At 38.4% G+C, this 25,408-nt stretch overlaps 1 protein-coding gene across 3 annotated transcripts in view; it reads right to left on the bottom strand.

The window, feature by feature from the left end:
* The window catches only part of UBE4B (ubiquitination factor E4B), a 164,487-nt gene that overhangs the window by 20,484 nt on the left and 118,595 nt on the right, over positions 1–25,408 (bottom strand). For all 3 annotated transcript variants that reach the window (XM_085898768.1, XM_085898770.1, XM_085898771.1), the window contains 4 exons: positions 8,629–8,728; positions 8,293–8,420; positions 7,257–7,355; positions 30–268 (listed from right to left, as the gene is read on the bottom strand). In XM_085898768.1, coding sequence (XP_085754894.1) covers positions 30–268; positions 7,257–7,355; positions 8,293–8,420; positions 8,629–8,728 — 566 coding nt within the window. The remainder of the gene's footprint in view (positions 1–29; positions 269–7,256; positions 7,356–8,292; positions 8,421–8,628; positions 8,729–25,408) is intronic.

Genomic DNA, 25,408 nt, shown 5'->3' with positions numbered 1-25,408 from the left:
ATTGCACAGATTCAAACAAGTTTACATACCCGTGTAAAATTTCATTAGTGCTGGGGCAAGAAAACGCACACCCATAGGGTGATTCTCAAGCATAGCATGAAAAGCAGTGGTACGAGGTTGCACCCCAGGGTTCAACAAAAAGAGGACTTCCACCAGCTTGGCCACCAGGTATGGATTGCGCAAATAGTGCTGACTGCACACAAACACCAGCAGGAACGTCACAACATCTGGTGCACATGGCTCTCCTTGCAGTACCTGTGGGCAGTACCTGGGCACACGAGGTAGGGGAGCTAAGGTTCTTGAAAAGGCCAGAAATAAAAGTGAGACGATGAGGCAAATACGTGAATCAAATTAAATTGAGGTGGGTGGGGAGGACGAGGAAAGAAAAATGTCACCATTTTTGCACATGTAAATATGTAGAGCACTCACTTCATCAGCTCTCGCCAAATCAATTACCGCAGGTTCTCCTCCTGTTCCCAAAACTCTTCCCTTCGTTCCCTTGTGCATCCCTTCAATCAATCTGATGACCACTTCCAGCACTCCCATCTATCTCAGTGTCACCATCACCATCTCTCTCAGGACAGTTTTGTAGGCCTTCTCCAGGTCTACAAATCCCAATGCCATCTCACCTTGAACCTCCAACCTCTTCTCCACCAGCTGTCCTCGCATGAACATCCCATCTGTAATCCCCCTACCCTTTCTAAACCCCTGCTGCTCTTCTCCAATCTCCATCTCCACACTCTTCCTTATCCTCCCATCCAGAATCCTCTCCGACACCTTCATTACATGACTGAGGAGTATAATGCTCCTGTACTTCACGAGATCTTGAAGATCACCCATCCCCTTTCATATCGGCAAAATTAACCATCCTCCAATCCTCCAGAATTGAATGCTCACTCATACAGATATTCAACAGCCTCTTCGTCCAACCAACTACGACTTTTGCTGCAATTCTGGTAAAACAACAACCCCCTTCTGGTAATACTTCCAAAATCACGAATCACTGCTCACCTTCACTCTTTCATTCCTCTTTTTTCCCCGCCTTTGGAATAAACCCCATCACTCTATTCATTCCCATTCTTCCCTCCAGGCCTTCAAAACAGCTGTTCACCACCACCTCTTATCATCCCCCATCGAAATCCTCGATCTTTTCTACCCCTAATAAATAATCCACCCAAGCCGACCTCCTTCAAATTCCCTGCTTTCCTTCCTGAAAGTCCCTGTAATGTCCATCTTCTATTCCCCATGTTCCCCGTCCCATCCCTCTTCCTTCTACAGATCTCCAAATGTCTCTGTTCCCTTCAGTTTTGTCCTTCCCACTCCCTCCCCTCCTGTCTCATGCTCCACTTGATGTACGTTGTGCGTTAGCTCTCATACGAGCCTCAACAAGGTACACAAAAAAAAAAAATTATTATCATCTCTGTACACACCTCAAGGCCCTGTCACACCTTGACGTTTTCGCCAGCGTATGGCAAGGTATCAAAATGTATGTAAAACGCTGGCGTACGCTGAACTATTGATGTTTTTTTCCAGTTTTGGACGTATTCATAACGAGTTGGACATATGCATAACGTATAAGTAACGTACACAGAACGTTTCGATAACATATAGATAACTTGTATCAACGAATGCTGAGCGTGTTGTCGGCGTTCACAACCTATGCCCATCGATAGTCTAACTTATGCATAGCACGGCAGCGTATCACCGACGATCACATGGCGCAGCCTATTAAAAGGCTGCGGCTCGACGATTCAAATCATAACCGATCTAGACATCGAAGTGTCAAGCCACCGTCACACCTTGACGTTTTAGCCAGCGTATGCCAATGTATGAAAAATTTGCCGAATACGCTGGCACACATCGAATACGTTATGGGTAAGTTTTGTATATGTTAAGAGCACGCTGAAGCACGCTGGCATACGTCATAGTACGCCGTGTACGTCGACAAATTTTCAGCATGTTGAAAATTTTTCGACGTATGCCAGCGTATGACGCACACGTTCCGCATACGCTGGCCATAAGTTGTAGGCACGTTACGCGATCGTTGACACACGTCGACACACATGACTTGTAAGTTACTCATAAGTCTAAACACGTCGAGGTAATGTTTCGCTTACCCGAAACTTATTTCTAACCTATGAGTAACGTGCTTTGAACCTACGAGTAATGTGCTTTGAACCTATGTGTAACGTATCTCCAACGCATAGTGACGTATGTAGATGTATTTGACGTCTTCCGGACGACCACAGAACTGACTGAACGTGTTACTAACTTACAGCTACCGTATAATGGCGTATTGGCAACGTTTAGGGGAATTGGTATGTAAAAATGGGGTTCACACAGGAGGAACCCGTCAGTGTTCCAGACTCCACGGTTTTTTGTTTTTTTTCTTCGGCATGACGGTGATGTTGACACTTCGATTTCTAGTGTGGTTATGATTTAAATCGTTGAGTGGCAGCCTATAAATTATATTATATTATAACCGCACTAGAAATCGAAGTGTCAACATCACCTTCATGCCGAAGAAACAAAAAACCCCCATGGAGTCTGGAACACTGTCGCTAAACATTACCTCGACGTGTTTCGACTTATGAGTAACTTACAAGTAACGTGTGTCGACGTGTGCCAACGATCGCGTAACGTGCCTACAACTTATGGCCAGCGTATGCGGAACGTGTGAGTCATACGCTGGCATACGTCGAAAAATTTCAAGCAAGTTAAAATTTGTCGACGAGCTCGGCATACTACGACGTATGCCAGTGTACTACGACGTATGCCAGCGTACTACGACGTATGCCAGCGTACTAAGATGTATGCCAGCATACTAAGATGTATGCCAGCGTGCTCTTAACGTATACAAAACTTACCCATAACGTATTCGACATGTGCCAGCGTTTTAGACAAATTTTTCATACGTCAGCATACGCTGGCTAAATCGTCAAGGTGTGACAGGGCCTTCATCAATGCCTGGCACTTTTCCCTTCATCTTTTTCAATGCTGTCTGCACTTCCTCCCCTGAGATCTCAACCAACTCCACTTTCCCTTCAACATAGCACGGCTGCTCAAGCTCACTGCTGCTTTCTTCCCGGTTCAACAGCTCTTTGAAATATCCTTCCCACACCTTCAATACTGCCTCCCACCACCATCCTGAATCACTGCACCCCCCCCTTCATGTCCTTCCCATCCTCATCCCTGTCACGAGCCAATTTATAGAACATCTTCCTCCAACCATCCTCTTCCAACTTGTGGTACACTTCCTCTTACAAATCATTCCTCACCTTATCCACAGCTCTCCTTGCTGTTTTATTATCCTGCCCATACAGGTGCAGAAACCGTGCATCTGGCTGCCTCCCCCTATCCTTAATATTCTCGATCCTCTTACAAACCTCCTTTTCACCAACCGCTTTCGCTACCTGCCCCGTCCACCGTACCTGGTTTCCATCTCTCAATGATGCACCCTTTCCTGATGTCCTTTCACACAAAACTTCTCCAATTCCCCTAAACGCCTCTCCATACTTTTTCCAATACTTCCAAACCTTCCGCTTCTTTGCTAAGTTGCTCATGCCAAGCCCCCAATTTCTCCTCGTACTCGAAGAGGACATTTCCCGTCAACTACCCCCACCAAATAATCTTCCGACCGCTGCTCTTAACCTCCCTCCTTTTCTTCATCCATACCACAAACACCACAAAGCTTATGCTGGGTGTTAACATGCTTCTTCTATCATTAAATGAAAGTACCATTTTGAGGAAACAAATGTACATTGTGATTACAATTAAAATGAGGTAATGCACATTTTGTTTTCAGTGATCGTGGTAGCGGTCTCATGTACCCCGCTCAATGAAGGTACGTTCTCGCAATGCAGATGAAATAAAATGACGGTCTTTCAATTAAAAAAAATTAAAAACAACAAAAACTTGGTTTTCACCTAACTTTTCAAGGCTTGTAAACAAATAAATGGATGGACATGTAATTCAGATATGATGTGAAGTAAATACACAATCAGCTTGCTTGTGAAGCCGTATTAATTAGTCAAGAGGCCGGGGAAATTCCCGAGAGATATTTATTATGTACACTTTAAAGAATTACATACACGTACACTTTCATGTAATATAAAACGCACACGTCCACTTTTGTACACTCAACATCACCTCTGACTTTATGTACATTTAAAAAAACTCAAACGACATGTTGAAAACTCAACAAAGTACGTTTTCAGGCCAATGAAAAGAGTCATCTATACTCATAAAAGTCAGTGTGTGTGTGCGTGTCAGTGTGTCAGTGTGTCTCCTTCATAACTCCAAAACTATATAACCTAACAGCCTGAAACTTTGCATGCTTACCAAGAAAACTCCAAGGAAGTGCAAGAGTGAAAATTGGGTGTTTGGCTCAATTAAAACACCCCTTTTGAAGATGATTACTGGCCGTATTTAATTATATCCTTCATCAGGCGATCCTCGGCCACCTCGCTCTCTGGACCTTGAGGTATTTTTTCGGTAACCTCGCTGGGGTCTGAAGCCGCCATGTTTTTTGGCCTGCTCAGCCATGTCTTGACTTGGAACAGGCCGCAACGATTAACGATAAAGTTGTTGTTTTCACTTTCCTTACTCATATTATCGAATGCCTGTTCATCATTGCTACGAATCGTTGTATACATCACTTTCGTAAGTACTAGTTTTCAAAGTAGGAGCTCAGAGCAATTTCATGCATTAAATGAGACGATTTTCCACGATTTACTCTCACGGACTAATTAAAGTATATCATCGAAATATTATTTCGGTTTTGAGGATCGGATATCGTCCGGACTAAATAAGTGCCAAAATCTGTTGTGAAATCTGATAATTTAAAGAAATAACGAGTCTTTTAACCAAGCTGATATACCTATTTACTTTATGCAAGCAAGACTATGTTCCCACCTTCATACATACACAAGAAAATGTGAAATTTCCAAAGCAATAAACTTATCTTTTTCAACTGTTTGGAGAATTATATCGAGATAACAAAAAATTTAGGAACATAACAAAATTAACCAGCTTCATTGAGTTATACGATTTGAAGTATTCACTGGCAGAACTCACATCCTGTCCCCCTGAGGGGTTCCCCATCCAACGCGTCTGCCAGATGTGTCTATATTTTCAGAGGTTTCGCGAGGTGCTCGACAGGGAATCAAAGCAAATCTGATAAAAAAAAACGATGTTTCAAAAAAATCTGGGACATTGAAAAAAAAAAGGTCGGGCGTCTCCAGGAGGTGTATGTTTAATGTGTGGAGAATCGCGTTTAATGTGTGGCAAAGCTACTTGCCGAGCGCTCTCCAAGCTGCTTGGTCGTTCGTTTCGGTAAAAGTATCGGTGCTCTCAACGGAACATCGATTGGACAGACATACGCTTCCCCGTGCGGTTGGTGCCTCGGGAGGTGTCTCATCCGCTGAAAATGTGCAATTTTATTTTTACAGGACATCGTTTTGTTTTACCTTTTGTGCAATCTCCGAAAATAATCCACCCCTCACTTTGACATCGATGCATAGATAAAAACAATAAGGGCCATCTGACCAGGTGTTTGCCATGATGAAGCTGTGAAGGCAGAGAGCATAGATCGACATTTTGTGTTCTGTGCCTTGATACATTTTACCTCCGCCACCGAAGGTGAAGGAGGTTATGTTTTCACCCCTTTCTGTCTGTTTGTCTATGTACAGGATATCTCAAAAAGTTGTGGATGGATCCAGATGACATTTTGTGGACAGGTTGGGTGTGTGACAAGGACGAACTGATTCAATTTTGGTGAAGATCCGAATCCAGATCAGACAACTGGAATTTTTAAAGTGATTCTTCACCATTGAAAGGTATAGTAGGGCTCAAAAACGATACACAGCACGACATCTCAAAAATGTATTGGGCCAGATATGTTATCGTGGATCAGGCATTACGGGAGCCTGGTGTTGGCTTTGTGGTTAGGGTGGTGGCTTGGGATCCCAGGGTCCTGAGTTCAAGCCCCGTTGGCCGCTGAATTAATATACACCAGGAGGTTGACTCAGCCTGTCATCCTTCCGAGGTCGGCTAAATGAGTACCAGTGTACTGGTAAGGGGGACACTGCATCAGCGGCATAGCTGCGTCCCAACCAATGATGCAACCAGCCACCACAGGCTGCACTCGATAGAGAGAGAGAGGCATTACGGGGCGGAGGTATGCGCTACATGAAGTGCCCTTCTATTTTTCAATTGAATTTTGTTAATTTACCACTTGAATTCCTCTTTCAAAGAACTCTGTTTAAAGGTAAATCTTTGTTTGTCATTTTTAAGTGTTATATGAATGTGTACTTATATAAATTGCATTACCACAACAGAACTGTGTCTGTCTGTCTGGTCTGTCGTGCCATGTGCGTGCGTCTCAGTGGGTCCGTCCATCTGTGCGTCCATCTCAGTGGGTCCGTCCGTCCGTACAGTTGACTGTTTGTCAGGGAGGGATTTTGTATTAATTGAAAAATCAGTTTACATATTACTCAAGCAGAAATACCCGATATCGCATGACACCACGGACAAAATTTGTGACAAAGGCTTTGTTCCCCCCCCCCCCCCACCCCAATCGAAGGCTGACCAGGTGTCTTGTATGTTACAAGATCATCCCCTTTCATACTTTCCCCAGATGCCATTTTTGTCCGTGCCATGTCCCACCGTCGTGTTCATGAGATGTCGATGTCTTTCCCTAATGGAGAGAGGGAGTGGTGCTGTGGTGGAGAGGGGGTGTGGGGTGGTGGTGGGTATTGTTGGGGTGATGGTGGGTGAAGGAGTGGTGGGTAAAGGGCGGCTCTGAAAGTTTTAGCACCCGAGGTCAAATTCACTCGGAGTAGATGATACATACATACATATATAATACTGTGGTGTCTATGATGTATAAATAAAAGGTGGAAAAAGTCTGATTTAATGCAATTTAATTCCAAGCTATAAGGCAACAAAAGGTGAAAAATGTGAAAGGGGGTGTAGACTTTCTAGAGGCACTGCATCTATACAGTATGTATGTATATATGTATGTATGTATGTATGTATGTATGTATGTATGTATGTATGTATGTATGTATGTATGTATATATATATATATATATATATATATATATATATATATATATATATATATATATATATATATGTGTGTAACATTCTCCAACCTGAAATGCAACCTTTGTTTTTTGCTGCTCAAAAGGCCTGCTCATCATAATTTGATGCAAGTCAACCAATATGCATTCCTGTCATTCAAGGGTACTTACTGAATAACAAACAGGAGAAATTCTGCCACATCCTCGATGTAAAACTCTGGCATGGCAGCAAATACTTTGGGGATGTCAGAGTTCAATGGTAAAATGGGCCTGGAGGTACAGAAAAAGAAATTAAACAATAAATAATATGGACAAAAACAATAGGGTACCCTTCAGTACCCTGACTAAATAAGAAGAGTGACAGAAAGGATGAATCAATGTGCACAAAACGACCAGTCAGCTCACATTTTACAGGTGGCAAATTGCATACGATTATGAAGTAGATGCTCACCCTCACCACAATTTTCTCCTTTCAAGAATGCAATTTTCTGACATTCAATTTCGAAACCAATAATTACTTTTTGGAATCAATAAAAACATACGAGCCTGGTCATGGTCAAAGGAAGCTGGTATTCTGGGTGTTAGAGCAAAAGAAGGTCTGACGAAGGACTATCAAAGAGTTAATGCCTGCAACTTCAGCCTCTCCACTTCCCAGAGGGCTTAGCATACTTTGATTGGCGTTCTGTTGAGTCCATCCATTGTTCTATCTGGCCGTCAATGCAGATACACACCAGCCTTCATGAGAAAGATGCGATCTTCCTATTATTCCCCGGCCCTCGTCTCCTCCCACCCTCCAACATACTACAGAGACATGATCATGCGACACATATCTTTTCCAAATTCCTTTCTTTTTTTGGCTCCCCCTTTGCAATCTTTCTCCCCTGTCTCAATTTTATTCCCTGTAACATCCAAAAAGGATGCACGCATACACACATTTTGAAGACCGGGCAGTGCCATATCTTTTGTACTGAAGGTTTAAGGAGTGAGTGTGTTTGCCCAATCTCCTCCTCCTCTGCCAGATAATTCAAAGCATTTTCCTCCCAGGACCCTGTTTCTGAAGATGACTCCACATCTAGTTTGCAATCATATTCACAGACAATACGCAAAATATTGTATCATACAAAACTATGACAGACAAGCGTAATTTTGCAGCTGAACTGAAATAGTCATGCCAATCATGGCAGGATTCCACAAGTTAACAGCATACTTGGGGTTAATAGGATCGACGATTGTGAAAAGGCGGCAAATGAACCCTCCGTAGAAATGAAGGCAACGACGAAGGAACGCTTCATCTAACAGGACTGTATCAGCAGCAGCCTTGGCACGCACTTGTTTCTGCAGATCACAACATGACTCAAAATAGGATCTTGTAAATCAATCAACATGGTCAAACAAAATAAGCCGTTTTGACATTCTAATCAAACCAATTTGCATTACTTCCATATTGCATAATTTGTAGAATTAGAAAGGCAGCACAAAATGAAAACTGCATCGAAAACTAGACAAGAATAATAAGCGGGGTTCGATAGAACCTGCGGCCTACCTTGAGGCGAGTCTTCAGACGTCTGAGCAGCTCTTTGTGGCGGAAAGTTGCTGGCGTGTCTTTTGACTCTGCTTCCTTGGGTTTCAACTGCTCCAAACTCCTGTGCATAATTCACCGGTAGAATAATCCTTAAGATACTTTACTCTGTGAAGCAGAACATCCATGGGAGATGTGAAGGGATAAAATAAATTGATAATTTCAACTCCATAAAACCATTTTAAAGTATTTTCTGTTCCAAAAGCAGAACTACAATGACAATGTAAACACGAGCACGATTCGAAGTAAAGAATGAGGAGAGATCGAAAACTGAAAATTGCCACAGCGACACATCATAAAGTGTGGCAGAGGGGTAAATGGGCACGGATTTGTGGCCGACGACATTATGCCCAGACCAAACTGACAATCATCAACACCTTTTTAGCATGAGCAATTAATACAAAACGAAGTGAATTTGCCACGCTAGTTAAGTTTACAACACGAAAACCAACTCAGCGCTGTCCATGTTCACTTTGCATTTGGACTTCTTCTTTTCTGTGTGCTAAACAAAGAAAACTGCTAAAAAATATATTTTAAAATGACCAATTTAGGTGACCTTTTGACCTCAAAAGCAATCGGCTTCAGTGCCCCGATATGCAAATCCTGCTCAAATTTCAAGTCAATCAGATGAAAATTGACGATTTTATTTGGCGTTAATCTTTGACCTAAATTATTAATTTGTCTTCTCCATATTCTCTCTCATAATAAAGCTTTGTTGAAAATTTGATGACAAAAGCTCAAATGGTAAAAAAAAAAAGTTACCATTAAAAACAAACAAACAACCAAAAAAGCAAAACAATTCCAGTGACAGGCTGCTGCACAGGGGACAGGCTGATAAACACAACTATGTATTTAACAATGCAGAACCTTGCAAGGTTGTACAATGTTATATTGTCACGTTGATGGCCCCCACCCAAGACCACATGAAGGAATCGCACACGGTGAGGTTGACTACGTTGAACATGGCTGGTTTAAGGTCAAATTTGACACAGAACATCCGGAGCGGTGATGGATGCTCAGCATTTCAACAAGGGTGTCGAAGCATACTTATCAGGATTATAATTATCCCAATTTAGTCCCCCAGTGATTACCAAATGCACGGAAACAGGTCAAGCTGGAGGGATGGCAAGAATGGATCTTGGAAAATATACACTAGATTGAGGCAGAAGACAAATACGGAAATCCCACAGAAAGACACAATCATAAATAACCTCAATACTTAAACAAACAGTAAAACTTCAGCCCCAAAGGGCGGCAGGGGCACACGTACATGTACACACACAGCAGGACAATATTGAATAGCAGCTGAAAGATAAGAATGTTCCAAGTCAATAACATGAGCAGTGACTTGCAAGAGCAAGTCATCTTGAAAGAATCTGCGTGTGTGTCTCTCTGTGTGTGTCTCTGTGTGTGTGTGTCTCTGTGTGTGTGTGTCTCTGTGTGTGTGTGTCTCTGTGTGTGTGTGTCTCTGTGTGTGTGTCTCTGTGTGTGTGTCTCTGTGTGTGTGTCTCTGTGTGTGTGTCTCTGTGTGTGTGTCTCTGTGTGTGTGTCTCTGTGTGTGTGTCTCTGTGTGTGTGTCTCTGTGTGTGTGTCTCTCTGTGTGTGTCTGTCTCACACTCACACACACACACACACACACACACACAGCAACATTACACCACCCTTGTTCACTTCCTTTACCCTCAAGGACATTCTAATCAGAATGAATTTGCATCAACTCGATAATTGTATCAACAGCCAGGGGTGATGTATCAGGCGATGCATGGGTCTGTGGGCATAAGATTTACATGAACAGAACTATTAAAAAGTTTGGTTTATTCCAATGAGATTCATACTTTAGTGTAAATTCATCAAATTATCAGTGATGAATCATCGAAGTTTATTATTGTAATTTTACAGTCTTTATATATGAATGTGAAACAAACAGCTTCAGTAAAAAAATAAGAACTTTCATTTTATAGTATTAGTCAAGAGTATGAGTCAATGACAACACACCATTTGCCTTCTTGAGTGCCATCACTCTTTTACCCATACTTCCTGAATACTACTGAAGCACTCTTACAGGAATATTGTGCCACTCAATATATTGTGATGGGAGTCATGTTCGGACTCTGGGATGGGTATTCTAAAACTTGGAGTACACCAGCTGTAGCCTTTTTCTCCAAGTAGTTTTACTACATTGAAAGCATACAAGTCCTTTCTGTGAACTGCAGCGTTTTGCGAATTTGACGCAAAGATACTCACTATTTCAATAAAATCACACGTTTTCGCTTCAGAAGAGTGATGCAGAACAAAAAGTTGATTCGGACAATGCTTTTGTTTGGTGAAAAAAAGCTGGATTTTGGCCAATTTGAGACATTTTTGCGTTTATAAGTCCTTTGTGTGAAATGCAGCGTTTTGCGAATTTGAAGGTAAAATACTCACTATTTCAATAAAATCACGCGTTTTTGCTTCAGAATAGTGATACAGAGCAAAAAGTTGAGTCAGAGAATGCTTTTGTTTGGAGAAAAAAAAGCTTGTTTTCGGCCAAGTTGAGACATTTTTTGCGTTGACGAGTCCTTTCTGTGAAATGCAGCATTTGGCGAATTTGAAGCTAAAATACTCACTATTTCAATAAAATCACGCATTTTCGCTTCAGAATACTGATGTGAATAAAAAGTTGTCGGACAATGCTTTTGTTTGGTGAAGAAAAGCTAGTTTTAGGCCAATTTCAGACATTTTTGCGTTTAAAAGTCCTTTCTGTGAAATGCAGCGTTTTGCGAATTTGAAGCAAAAATACTCACTATTTCGATAAAATCACGCATTCTCGCTTCAGAATAGTGATGCAGAACAAAAAGTTCAGTCGGGCAATGCTTTTGTTTGGTGATAAAAGCTTTTTTTAGGCCAATTTGAGACATTTTTACGTTTCCAAGTCCTATGTGTGAAATGCAGCGTTATGTGAATTTGAAGCTGAAATACTCACTATTTCAATAAAATCATGCGTTTTTGCTTCAGAATAGTGATGCGAACAAAAAGTTGTCGGACAATGCTTTTGTTTGGTAAAAAAAGCTTGTTTTCGGCCGATTTGATACATTTTTGCGTTTTCAAGTCCTTTCCGTGAACTGTTGCGTTTTGCGAATTTGAAGCTAAAATACTCACTATTTCGATAAAATCATGCATTCTCGCTTCAGAATAGTGATGCAGAACAAAAAGTTCAGTCGGGCAATGCTTTTGTTTGGTGATAAAAGCTTGTTTTAGGCCAATTTGAGACATTTTTACGTTTCCAAGTCCTGTGTGAAATGCAGCGTAATGTGAATTTGAAGCTGAAATACTCACTATTTCAATAAAATCATGCGTTTTCGCTTCAGAATAGTGATGCGAACAAAAAGTTGTCGGACAATGCTTTTGTTTGGTATAAAAAGCTTGTTTTCGGCCGATTTGAGACATTTTTGCGTTTTCAAGTCCTTTCCGTGAACTGTTGCGTTTTGCGAATTTGAAGCGAAAATACTCACAATTTCAATAAAATCACGCGTTTTTGCTTCAGCATAGTGATGCAGAACAAAAGGTTGAGTCAGACAATGCTTTTGTTTGGTATAAAAAGCTTGTTTTAGGCCAATTTGAGACATTTTTGCATAAACAAGTCCTTTCTGTGAAATGCAGCGTTTTGCGAATTTGAAGCTAAAATACTCAATATTTCAATAAAATCACGCCTTTTCGCTTCAGAATAGTGATGCAGAACAAAAAGTTCAGTCAGACAATGCTTTTGTTTGGTGAAAAAAGCTTGTTTTCAGCCAATTTGAGACATTTTGCGTTTACAAGTCCTTTCTGTGAAATGCAGCGTTTTTCAAATTTGAAGCTAAAATTCTCACTATTTCAATAAACTCATGCGTTTTCTCTTCAGAATAGTGATGCAGAACCAAAGATGAGTCGGACAATGCTTTTGTTTGGTGAAAAAAGCTTGTTTTTGGCCAAGTTGAGACATTTTTGTTTCAGCAAGTCCTTTCTGTGAAATGCAGCGTTCTGCGAATTTGAAGCTAAAATACTCACTATTTCCATAAAATCATGCGTTTTCACTTCAGAATAGTGATGCAGAACAAAAAGGTGAGTCAGACAATGCTTTTGTTTGGTGAAAAAAAGCTTGTTTTAGGCCAAGTTGAGACATTTTTTGCGTTGACGAGTCCTTTCTGTAAAATGCAGCATTTGGCGAATTTGAAGCTAAAATACTCACTATTTCAATAAAATCACGCATTTTCGCTTCATAATACTGAAGTGAACAAAATGTTGTCGGACAATGCTTTTGTTTGGTGAAGAAAAGCTAGTTTTAGGCCAATTTCAGACATTTTTGCGTTTAAAAGTCCTTTGTGTGAAATGCAGCGTTTTGCGAATTTGAAGCTAAAATACTCACTATTTCGATAAAATCATGCATTCTCGCTTCAGAATAGTGATGCAGAACAAAAAGTTCAGTTGGGCAATGCTTTTGTTTGGTGAAAAAAGCTTGTTTTCGGCCGATTTGATACATTTTTGCGTTTTCAAGTCCTTTCTGTAAAATGCAGCGTTTTGCGAATTTGAAGCTAAAATACTCACTATTTCGATAAAATCATGCATTCTCGCTTCAGAATAGTGATGCAGAACAAAAAGTTCAGTCGGGCAATGCTTTTGTTTGGTGATAAAAGCTTGTTTTAGGCCAATTTGAGACATTTTTACGTTTCCAAGTCCTATGTGTGAAATGCAGCGTTATGTGAATTTGAAGCTGAAATACTCACTATTTCAATAAAATCATGCGTTTTCGCTTCAGAATAGTGATGCGAACAAAAAGTTGTCGGACAATGCTTTTGTTTGGTGAAAAAAGCTTGTTTTCGGCCGATTTGATACATTTTTGCGTTTTCAAGTCCTTTCCGTGAACTGTTGCGTTTTGCGAATTTGAAGCGAAAATACTCACAATTTCAATAAAATCACGCGTTTTCGCTTCAGCATAGTGATGCAGAACAAAAAGTTGAGTCAGACAATGCTTTTGTTTGGTATAAAAAGCTTGTTTTAGGCCAATTTGAAGCTAAAATACTCAATATTTCAATAAAATCACGCCTTTTCGCTTCAGAATAGTGATGCAGAACAAAAAGTTGAGTCAGACAATGCTTTTGTTTGGTGAAAAAAGCTTGTTTTCGGCCGATTTGATACATTTTTGCGTTTTCAAGTCCTTTCTGTAAAATGCAGCGTTTTGCGAATTTGAAGCGAAAATACTCACTATTTCAATAAAATCACGCGTTTTCGCTTCAGAATGGTGATGCGAACAAAAAGTTGTCGGACAATGCTTTTGTTTGGTGAAAAAAGCTTGTTTTCGGCCGATTTGATACATTTTTGCGTTTTCAAGTCCTTTCTGTGAAATGCAGCGTTTTGCGAATTTGAAGCGAAAATACTCACTATTTCAATAAAATCACGCGTTTTCGCTTCAGAATGGTGATGCGAACAAAAAGTTGTCAGACAATGCTTTTGTTTGGTGAAAAAAGCTTGTTTTCGGCCGATTTGATACATTTTTGCGTTTTCAAGTCCTTTCTGTAAAATGCAGCGTTTTGCGAATTTGAAGCGAAAATACTCACTATTTCAATAAAATCACGCGTTTTCGCTTCAGAATGGTGATGCGAACAAAAAGTTGTCGGACAATGCTTTTGTTTGGTGAAAAAAGCTTGTTTTCGGCCGATTTGATACATTTTTGCGTTTTCAAGTCCTTTGTAAAATGCAGCGTTTTGCGAATTTGAAGCGAAAATACTCACTATTTCAATAAAATCACGCGTTTTCGCTTCAGAATGGTGATGCGAATGAAAAGTTGAGTCAGACAATGCTTTTGTTTGGTGAAAAAAAAGCTTGTTTTCGGCAGATGAGACATTTTTGCGTTTTCAAGTCCTTTCCATGAACTGCAGCGTTTTGCGAATTTGAAGCTAAAATACTCACTATTTCAATAAAATCACGCGTTTTCGCTTAAGAATAGTGATGCAAACAAAAAGTTGTCAGACAATGCTTTTCTTTGGTGAAAAAAGCTTGTTTTAGGCCAATTTGAGACATTTTTGCGTTTACAAATCCTTTCTGTGAAATGCCGCATTTGGTGAATTTGAAGCTAAAATACTCACTATTTCAATAAAATCACGCGTATTCGCTTCAGAATAGTGATGCAGAACATAAAGTTGAGTCAGACAATGCTTTTGTTTGGTGAAAAAAGCTTGTTTTCGGCCGATTTGATACATTTTTGCGTTTTCAAGTCCTTTCTGTGAACGGAAGCGTTTTGCGAATTTGAGGCTAAAATACTCACTATTTCAATAAAATCACGCGTTTTCGCTTCAGAACATTGATGCAGAACAAGAAGTTGTCGGGCAATGCTTTTGTTTGGTGAAAAAACGTTTGTTTTAGGCCAATGTGAGACATTTTTGCGTTTACGAGTCCTTTCCATGAACTGCAGCGTTTTGCGAATTTGAAGCTAAAATACTCACTATTTCAATAAAATCTCGCGTTTTCGCTTCAGAATAGTGATGGAGAACAAAATCTTGAGTCAGGCAATGCTTTTGTTTGGTGAAAAAAAAGCTTGTTTTCGGCCAATTTGAGACACTTTAGCATAAACAAGTCCTTTCTGTTTAATGCAGCGTTTTGCGAATTTGAAGCTAAAATACTCACTATTTCAAGAAAATCACGCGTTTTCGCTTCAGAATAGTGATGCAGAACAACAAGTTGAGTTAGACAATGATTTTGTTTGGTGAAAAAGGCTTGTTTTCGGCCAATTTGAGACATTTTTGCGTTTACAAGTCCTTTCTGTGAAATGCAGCATTTTGCGACTTTGAAGCTAAAATACTCACTATTTCAATAAAATAACACGTTTTCGCTTCAGAATAGTGATGCAGAACAAAAAGCTGAGTCGGATAATGCCTTTGTTTGGTGAAAAAAAAAGCTTGTTTTAGGCCAATTTGAGACATTTTTGCATTTACAAGTCCTTTCTGTGAAATGCAGCGTTTTGCGAATTTGAGGCTAAAATACTCACCATTTCAATAAAATCACACGTTTTCGCTTCAGAACATTGATGCAGAACAAAAAGGTGTCGGACAATGCTTTTGTTTGGCGAAAAAGGCTTGTTTTCGGCCAATTTGAGACATTTTTGCGTTTACAAGTCCTTTCTGTGAAATGCAGCATTTTGCGACTTTGAAGATAAAATACTCACCATTTAAATAAAATACACGTTTTCGCTTCAGAATAGTGATGCAGAACAAAAAGTTGATCCGGGTAATGCTTTTGTTTGGTGAAAAAGCTTGTTCGAGGCAAATTTGAGACATTTTTGCATTTAAAAGATCTTCGTGTGAAATGCAGCGTTTTGCGAATTTGAAGCTAAAATACTCACTATTTCAATAAAATCACGCGTTTTCGCTTCAGAATAGTGATGCAGAACAAAAAGTTGAGTCAGACAATGCTTTTGTTTGGTGAAAAAAAAGCTTGTTTTCGGCCAATTTGAGACATTTTGCGTTTTCAAGTCCTTTCTGTGAAATGCAGCGTTTTTCGAATTTGAAGCTAAAATACTCACTATTTCAATAAAATCTCGCGTTTTCGCTTCAGAATAGTGATGGAGAACAAAATCTTGAGTCAGGCAATGCTTTTGTTTGGTGAAAAAAAAGCTTGTTTTCGGCCAATTTGAGACACTTTAGCATAAACAAGTCCTTTCTGTTTAATGCAGCGTTTTGCGAATTTGAAGCTAAAATACTCACTATTTCAAGAAAATCACGCGTTTTCGCTTCAGAATATTGATGCAGAACCAAAATTGAGTCAGACAATGCTTTTGTTTGGTGAAAAAAAGCTTGTTTTAGGTCAATTTGACACATTTTTGCATTTACAAGTCCTTTCTGTGAAATGCAGCATTTTGCGACTTTGAAGATAAAATACTCACCATTTCAATAAAATAACACGTTTTCGCTTCAGAATAGTGATGCAGAACAAAAAGTTGATCCGGGTAATGCTTTTGTTTGGTGAAAAAGCTTGTTCGAGGCAAACTTGAGACATTTTTGCATTTAAAAGACCTTTGTGTGAAATGCAGCGTTTTGCGAATTTAAAGCTAAAATACTCACTATTTCAATAAAATCACGCATTTTCGCTTCAGAATAGTGATGCAGAACAAAAAGTTGAGTTAGACAATGATTTTGTTTGGTGAAAAAGGCTTGTTTTCGGCCAATTTGAGACATTTTTGCGTTTACAAGTCCTTTCTGTGAAATGCAGCATTTTGCGACTTTGAAGCTAAAATACTCACTATTTCAATAAAATAACACGTTTTCGCTTCAGAATAGTGATGCAGAACAAAAAGCTGAGTCGGATAATGCCTTTGTTTGGTGAAAAAAAAGCTTGTTTTAGGCCAATTTGAGACATTTTTGCATTTACAAGTCCTTTCTGTGAAATGCAGCATTTTGCGAATTTGAAGCTAAAATACTCACAATTTCAATAAAATCACGCGTTTTCGCTTCAGAACATTGATGCAGAACAAAAAGTTGAGTTAGACAATGATTTTGTTTGGTGAAAAAGGCTTGTTTTCGGCCAATTTGAGACATTTTTGCATTTACAAGTCCTTTCTGTGAAATGCAGCATTTTGCGACTTTGAAGCTAAAATACTCACCATTTCAATAAAATAACACGTTTTCGCTTCAGAATAGTGATGCGAACAAAAAGTTGAGTCAGACAATGCTTTTGTTTGGTGAAAAAAGCTTGTTTTCGGCCAATTTGAGACATTTTTGCATAAACAAGTCCTTTCTGTAAAATGCAGCATTTTGCGAATTTGAAGCGAAAACACACTATTTCAATAAAATCACGCGTTTTCGCTTCAGAATAGTGATGCAGAACAAAAAGTTGAGTCAGGCACTGCTTTTGTTTGGTGAAAAAAGCTTGTTTTCGGCCAATTTGAGACATTTTGCGTTTTCAAGTCCTTTCTGTGAAATGCAGCGTTTTTCGAATTTGAAGCTAAAATACTCACTATTTCAATAAAATCTCGCGTTTTCGCTTCAGAATAGTGATGGAGAACAAAATCTTGAGTCGGGCAATGCTTTTGTTTGGTGAAAAAAGCTTGTTTTAGGCCAATTTGAGACATTTTTGCATAAACAAGTCCTTTCTGTTTAATGCAGCATTTTGCGACTATGAAGATAAAATACTCACCATTTAAATAAAATAACACGTTTTCGCTTCAGAATAGTGATGCAGAACAAAAAGTTGATCCGGGTAATGCTTTTGTTTGGTGAAAAAGCTTGTTCGAGGCAAATTTGAGACATTTTTGCATTTAAAAGACCTTTGTGTGAAATGCAGCGTTTTGCGAATTTGAAATTAAAATACTCACTATTTCAATAAAATCACGCGTTTTCGCTTCAGAATAGTGATGCAGAACAAAAAGTTGAGTCAGACAATGATTTTGTTTGGTGAAAAAGGCTTGTTTTTGGCCAATTTGAGACATTTTTGCGTTTACAAGTCCTTCCTGTGAAATGCAGCATTTTGCAACTTTGAAGCTAAAATACTCACTATTTCAATAAAATCACGCGTATTCGCTTCAGAATAGTGATGCAGAACATAAAGTTGAGTCAGACAATGCTTTTGTTTGGTGAAAAAAGCTTGTTTTCGGCCGATTTGATACATTTTTGCGTTTTCAAGTCCTTTCTGTGAACGGAAGCGTTTTGCGAATTTGAGGCTAAAATACTCACTATTTCAATAAAATCACGCGTTTTCACTTCAGAACATTGATGCAGAACAAGAAGTTGTCGGGCAATGCTTTTGTTTGGTGAAAAAAGTTTGTTTTAGGCCAATGTGAGACATTTTTGCGTTTACGAGTCCTTTCCATGAACTGCAGCGTTTTGCGAATTTGAAGCTAAAATACTCACTATTTCAATAAAATCTCGCGTTTTCGCTTCAGAATAGTGATGGAGAACAAAATCTTGAGTCAGGCAATGCTTTTGTTTGGTGAAAAAAAAGCTTGTTTTCGGCCAATTTGAGACACTTTAGCATAAACAAGTCCTTTCTGTTTAATGCAGCGTTTTGCGAATTTGAAGCTAAAATACTCACTATTTCAAGAAAATCACGCGTTTTCGCTTCAGAATAGTGATGCAGAACAACAAGTTGAGTTAGACAATGATTTTGTTTGGTGAAAAAGGCTTGTTTTCGGCCAATTTGAGACATTTTTGCGTTTACAAGTCCTTTCTGTGAAATGCAGCATTTTGCGACTTTGAAGCTAAAATACTCACTATTTCAATAAAATAACACGTTTTCGCTTCAGAATAGTGATGCAGAACAAAAAGCTGAGTCGGATAATGCCTTTGTTTGGTGAAAAAAAAAGCTTGTTTTAGGCCAATTTGAGACATTTTTGCATTTACAAGTCCTTTCTGTGAAATGCAGCGTTTTGCGAATTTGAGGCTAAAATACTCACCATTTCAATAAAATCACACGTTTTCGCTTCAGAACATTGATGCAGAACAAAAAGGTGTCGGACAATGCTTTTGTTTGGCGAAAAAGGCTTGTTTTCGGCCAATTTGAGACATTTTTGCGTTTACAAGTCCTTTCTGTGAAATGCAGCATTTTGCGACTTTGAAGATAAAATACTCACCATTTAAATAAAATACACGTTTTCGCTTCAGAATAGTGATGCAGAACAAAAAGTTGATCCGGGTAATGCTTTTGTTTGGTGAAAAAGCTTGTTCGAGGCAAATTTGAGACATTTTTGCATTTAAAAGATCTTCGTGTGAAATGCAGCGTTTTGCGAATTTGAAGCTAAAATACTCACTATTTCAATAAAATCACGCGTTTTCGCTTCAGAATAGTGATGCAGAACAAAAACTTGAGTCGGGCAATGCTTTTGTTTGGTGAAAAAAAAGCTTGTTTTCGGCCAATTTGAGACATTTTGCGTTTTCAAGTCCTTTCTGTGAAATGCAGCGTTTTTCGAATTTGAAGCTAAAATACTCACTATTTCAATAAAATCTCGCGTTTTCGCTTCAGAATAGTGATGGAGAACAAAATCTTGAGTCAGGCAATGCTTTTGTTTGGTGAAAAAAAAGCTTGTTTTCGGCCAATTTGAGACACTTTAGCATAAACAAGTCCTTTCTGTTTAATGCAGCGTTTTGCGAATTTGAAGCTAAAATACTCACTATTTCAAGAAAATCACGCGTTTTCGCTTCAGAATATTGATGCAGAACCAAAATTGAGTCAGACAATGCTTTTGTTTGGTGAAAAAAAGCTTGTTTGAGGTCAATTTGACACATTTTTGCATTTACAAGTCCTTTCTGTGAAATGCAGCATTTTGCGACTTTGAAGATAAAATACTCACCATTTCAATAAAATAACACGTTTTCGCTTCAGAATAGTGATGCAGAACAAAAAGTTGATCCGGGTAATGCTTTTGTTTGGTGAAAAAGCTTGTTCGAGGCAAACTTGAGACATTTTTGCATTTAAAAGACCTTTGTGTGAAATGCAGCGTTTTGCGAATTTAAAACTACAATACTCACTATTTCAATAAAATCACGCATTTTCGCTTCAGAATAGTGATGCAGAACAACAAGTTGAGTTAGACAATGATTTTGTTTGGTGAAAAAGGCTTGTTTTCGGCCAATTTGAGACATTTTTGCGTTTACAAGTCCTTTCTGTGAAATGCAGCATTTTGCGACTTTGAAGCTAAAATACTCACTATTTCAATAAAATAACACGTTTTCGCTTCAGAATAGTGATGCAGAACAAAAAGCTGAGTCGGATAATGCCTTTGTTTGGTGAAAAAAAAGCTTGTTTTAGGCCAATTTGAGACATTTTTGCATTTACAAGTCCTTTCTGTGAAATGCAGCATTTTGCGACTTTGAAGCTAAAATACTCACAATTTCAATAAAATCACGCGTTTTCGCTTCAGAACATTGATGCAGAACAAAAAGTTGAGTTAGACAATGATTTTGTTTGGTGAAAAAGGCTTGTTTTCGGCCAATTTGAGACATTTTTGCGTTTACAAGTCCTTTCTGTGAAATGCAGCATTTTGCGACTTTGAAGCTAAAATACTCACCATTTCAATAAAATAACACGTTTTCGCTTCAGAATAGTGATGCGAACAAAAAGTTGAGTCAGACAATGCTTTTGTTTGGTGAAAAAAGCTTGTTTTCGGCCAATTTGAGACATTTTTGCATAAACAAGTCCTTTCTGTAAAATGCAGCATTTTGCGAATTTGAAGCGAAAACACACTATTTCAATAAAATCACGCGTTTTCGCTTCAGAATAGTGATGCAGAACAAAAAGTTGAGTCAGGCACTGCTTTTGTTTGGTGAAAAAAGCTTGTTTTCGGCCAATTTGAGACATTTTGCGTTTTCAAGTCCTTTCTGTGAAATGCAGCGTTTTTCGAATTTGAAGCTAAAATACTCACTATTTCAATAAAATCTCGCGTTTTCGCTTCAGAATAGTGATGGAGAACAAAATCTTGAGTCGGGCAATGCTTTTGTTTGGTGAAAAAAAGCTTGTTTTAGGCCAATTTGAGACATTTTTGCATAAACAAGTCCTTTCTGTTTAATGCAGCATTTTGCGACTATGAAGATAAAATACTCACCATTTAAATAAAATAACACGTTTTCGCTTCAGAATAGTGATGCAGAACAAAAAGTTGATCCGGGTAATGCTTTTGTTTGGTGAAAAAGCTTGTTCGAGGCAAATTTGAGACATTTTTGCATTTAAAAGACCTTTGTGTGAAATGCAGCGTTTTGCGAATTTGAAATTAAAATACTCACTATTTCAATAAAATCACGCGTTTTCGCTTCAGAATAGTGATGCAGAACAAAAAGTTGAGTCAGACAATGATTTTGTTTGGTGAAAAAGGCTTGTTTTTGGCCAATTTGAGACATTTTTGCGTTTACAAGTCCTTCCTGTGAAATGCAGCATTTTGCAACTTTGAAGCTAAAATACTCACTATTTCAATAAAATAACACGTTTTCGCGTCAGAATAGTGATGCAGAACAAAAAGCTGAGTCGGATAATGCCTTTGTTTGGTGAAAAAAAGCTTGTTTTAGGCCAATTTGAGACATTTTTGCATTTACAAGTCCTTTCTGTGAAATGCAGCGTTTTGCGAATTTGAGGCTAAAATACTCACTATTTCAATAAAATCACGCGTTTTCGCTTCAGAACATTGATGCAGAAAAAAAGGTGTCGGAGAATGCTTGTTTGGTGAAAAAGGCTTGTTTTCGGCCAATTCGAGACATTTTTGCGTTTACAAGTCCTTTCTGTGAAATGCAGCATTTTGCGACTTTGAAGCTAAAATACTCACCATTTCAATAAAATAACACGTTTTCGCTTCAGAATAGTGATGCAGAACAAAAAGTTGATCCGGGTAATGCTTTTGTTTGGTGAAAAAGCTTGTTCGAGGAAATTTGAGACATTTTTGCATTTAAAAGACCTTTGTGTGAAATGCAGCGTTTTGCGAATTTGAAATTAAAATACTCACTATTTCAATAAAATCACGCGTTTTCGCTTCAGAATAGTGATGCAGAACAAAAAGCTGAGTCGGATAATGCCTTTGTTTGGTGAAAAAAAGCTTGTTTTAGGCCAATTTGAGACATTTTTGCATTTACAAGTCCTTTCTGTGAAATGCAGCGTTTTGCGAATTTGAGGCTAAAATACTCACTATTTCAATAAAATCACGCGTTTTCGCTTCAGAACATTGATGCAGAACAAAAAGGTGTCGGACAATGCCTTTGTTTGGTGAAAAAGGCTTGTTTTCGGCCAATTTGAGACATTTTTGCGTTTACAAGTCCTTTCTGTGAAATGCAGCATTTTGCGACTTTGAAGCTAAAATACTCACTATTTCAATAAAATAACACTTTTTCGCTTCAGAATAGTGATGCGAACAAAAAGTTGAGTCAGACAATGCTTTTGTTTGGTGAAAAAAAGCTTGTTTTAGGTCAATTTGACACATTTTTGCATTTACAAGTCCTTTCTGTGAAATGCAGCATTTTGCGACTTTGAAGATAAAATACTCACCATTTAAATAAAATACACGTTTTCGCTTCAGAATAGTGATGCAGAACAAAAAGTTGATCCGGGTAATGCTTTTGTTTGGTGAAAAAGCTTGTTCGAGGCAAATTTGAGACATTTTTGCATTTAAAAGACCTTTGTGTGAAATGCAGCGTTTTGCGAATTTGAAGCTAAAATACTCACTATTTCAATAAAATCACACGTTTTCGCTTCAGAATAGTGATACGAATGAAAATTGAGTCAGACAATGGTTTTGTTTGGTAAAAAAATAAAAATAAAAAATAAAAACTTGTTTTCGGCCGATTTGAGACATTTTTGCGTTTTCAAGTCCTTTCTGTGAACTGCAGCGTTTTGCGAATTTGAGGCTAAAATACTCACTATTTCAATAAAATCACACGTTTTCGCTTCAGAACATTGATGCAGAACAAAAAGTTGTCGGACAATGCTTTTGTTTGGTGAAAAAAGCTTGTTTTAGGCCAATGTGAGACATTTTTGCGTTTATGAGTCCTTTCTGTGAAATGCAGCGTTTTGCGAATTTGAAGCTAAAATACTCACTATTTGAATAAAATCACGCGTTTTCGCTTCAGAATAGTGATGCAGAACAAAAAGGTGAGTCGGGCAATGCTTTTGTTTGGTGAAAAAAAGCTTGTTTTTGGCCAATTTGAGACATTTTTGCGTTTCCAAGGACTTTCTGTAAAATGCAGCGTTTTGCGAATTTGAAGCTAAAATACTCACTCTTTCAATACAATCACGTGTTTTCGCTTCAGAAGAGTGATGCAGACAAAAAGTTGAGTCAGGCAATGCTTTTGTTTGGTGAAAAAAAGCTTATTTTCGGCTAATTTGAGACATTTTTGCGTTTTCAAGTCCTTCCTGTGAAATGCAGCATTTTGCAACTTTGAAGCTAAAATACTCACTATTTAAATAAAATAACACGTTTTCGCTTCAGAATAGTGATGCAGAACAAAAAGTTGATCCGGGTAATGCTTTTGTTTGGTGAAAAAGCTTGTTCGAGGCAAATTTGAGACATTTTTGCATTTAAAAGACCTTTGTGTGAAATGCAGCGTTTTGCGAATTTGAAATTAAAATACTCACTATTTCAATAAAATCACGCGTTTTCGCTTCAGAATAGTGATGCAGAACAAAAAGTTGAGTCAGACAATGATTTTGTTTGGTGAAAAAGGCTTGTTTTTGGCCAATTTGAGACATTTTTGCGTTTACAAGTCCTTCCTGTGAAATGCAGCATTTTGCAACTTTGAAGCTAAAATACTCACTATTTCAATAAAATAACACGTTTTCGCGTCAGAATAGTGATGCAGAACAAAAAGCTGAGTCGGATAATGCCTTTGTTTGGTGAAAAAAAGCTTGTTTTAGGCCAATTTGAGACATTTTTGCATTTACAAGTCCTTTCTGTGAAATGCAGCGTTTTGCGAATTTGAGGCTAAAATACTCACTATTTCAATAAAATCACGCGTTTTCGCTTCAGAACATTGATGCAGAAAAAAAGGTGTCGGAGAATGCTTGTTTGGTGAAAAAGGCTTGTTTTCGGCCAATTCGAGACATTTTTGCGTTTACAAGTCCTTTCTGTGAAATGCAGCATTTTGCGACTTTGAAGCTAAAATACTCACCATTTCAATAAAATAACACGTTTTCGCTTCAGAATAGTGATGCAGAACAAAAAGTTGATCCGGGTAATGCTTTTGTTTGGTGAAAAAGCTTGTTCGAGGAAATTTGAGACATTTTTGCATTTAAAAGACCTTTGTGTGAAATGCAGCGTTTTGCGAATTTGAAATTAAAATACTCACTATTTCAATAAAATCACGCGTTTTCGCTTCAGAATAGTGATGCAGAACAAAAAGCTGAGTCGGATAATGCCTTTGTTTGGTGAAAAAAAGCTTGTTTTAGGCCAATTTGAGACATTTTTGCATTTACAAGTCCTTTCTGTGAAATGCAGCGTTTTGCGAATTTGAGGCTAAAATACTCACTATTTCAATAAAATCACGCGTTTTCGCTTCAGAACATTGATGCAGAACAAAAAGGTGTCGGACAATGCCTTTGTTTGGTGAAAAAGGCTTGTTTTCGGCCAATTTGAGACATTTTTGCGTTTACAAGTCCTTTCTGTGAAATGCAGCATTTTGCGACTTTGAAGCTAAAATACTCACTATTTCAATAAAATAACACTTTTTCGCTTCAGAATAGTGATGCGAACAAAAAGTTGAGTCAGACAATGCTTTTGTTTGGTGAAAAAAAACTTGTTTTAGGTCAATTTGACACATTTTTGCATTTACAAGTCCTTTCTGTGAAATGCAGCATTTTGCGACTTTGAAGATAAAATACTCACTATTTCAATAAAATAACACGTTTTCGCTTCAGAATAGTGATGCAGAACAAAAAGTTGATCCGGGTAATGCTTTTGTTTGGTGAAAAAGCTTGTTCGAGGCAAATTTGAGACATTTTTGCATTTAAAAGACCTTTGTGTGAAATGCAGCGTTTTGCGAATTTGAAATTAAAATACTCACTATTTCAATAAAATCACGCGTTTTCGCTTCAGAATAGTGATGCAGAACAAAAAGTTGAGTCAGACAATGATTTTGTTTGGTGAAAAAGGCTTGTTTTTGGCCAATTTGAGACATTTTTGCGTTTACAAGTCCTTTCTGTGAAATGCAGCGTTTTGCGAATTTGAGGCTAAAATACTCACTATTTCAATAAAATCACGCGTTTTCGCTTCAGAACATTGATGCAGAAAAAAAGGTGTCGGACAATGCTTGTTTGGTGAAAAAGGCTT

This window comes from Eptatretus burgeri, chromosome 10 (assembly GCF_056783735.1).
Source record: "Eptatretus burgeri isolate ZD-2024b chromosome 10, Ebu_testis_v1, whole genome shotgun sequence".
NCBI classification, from domain to species: domain Eukaryota; kingdom Metazoa; phylum Chordata; class Myxini; order Myxiniformes; family Myxinidae; genus Eptatretus; species Eptatretus burgeri.
This window is presented reverse-complemented; position numbering and strand designations above follow the sequence as displayed.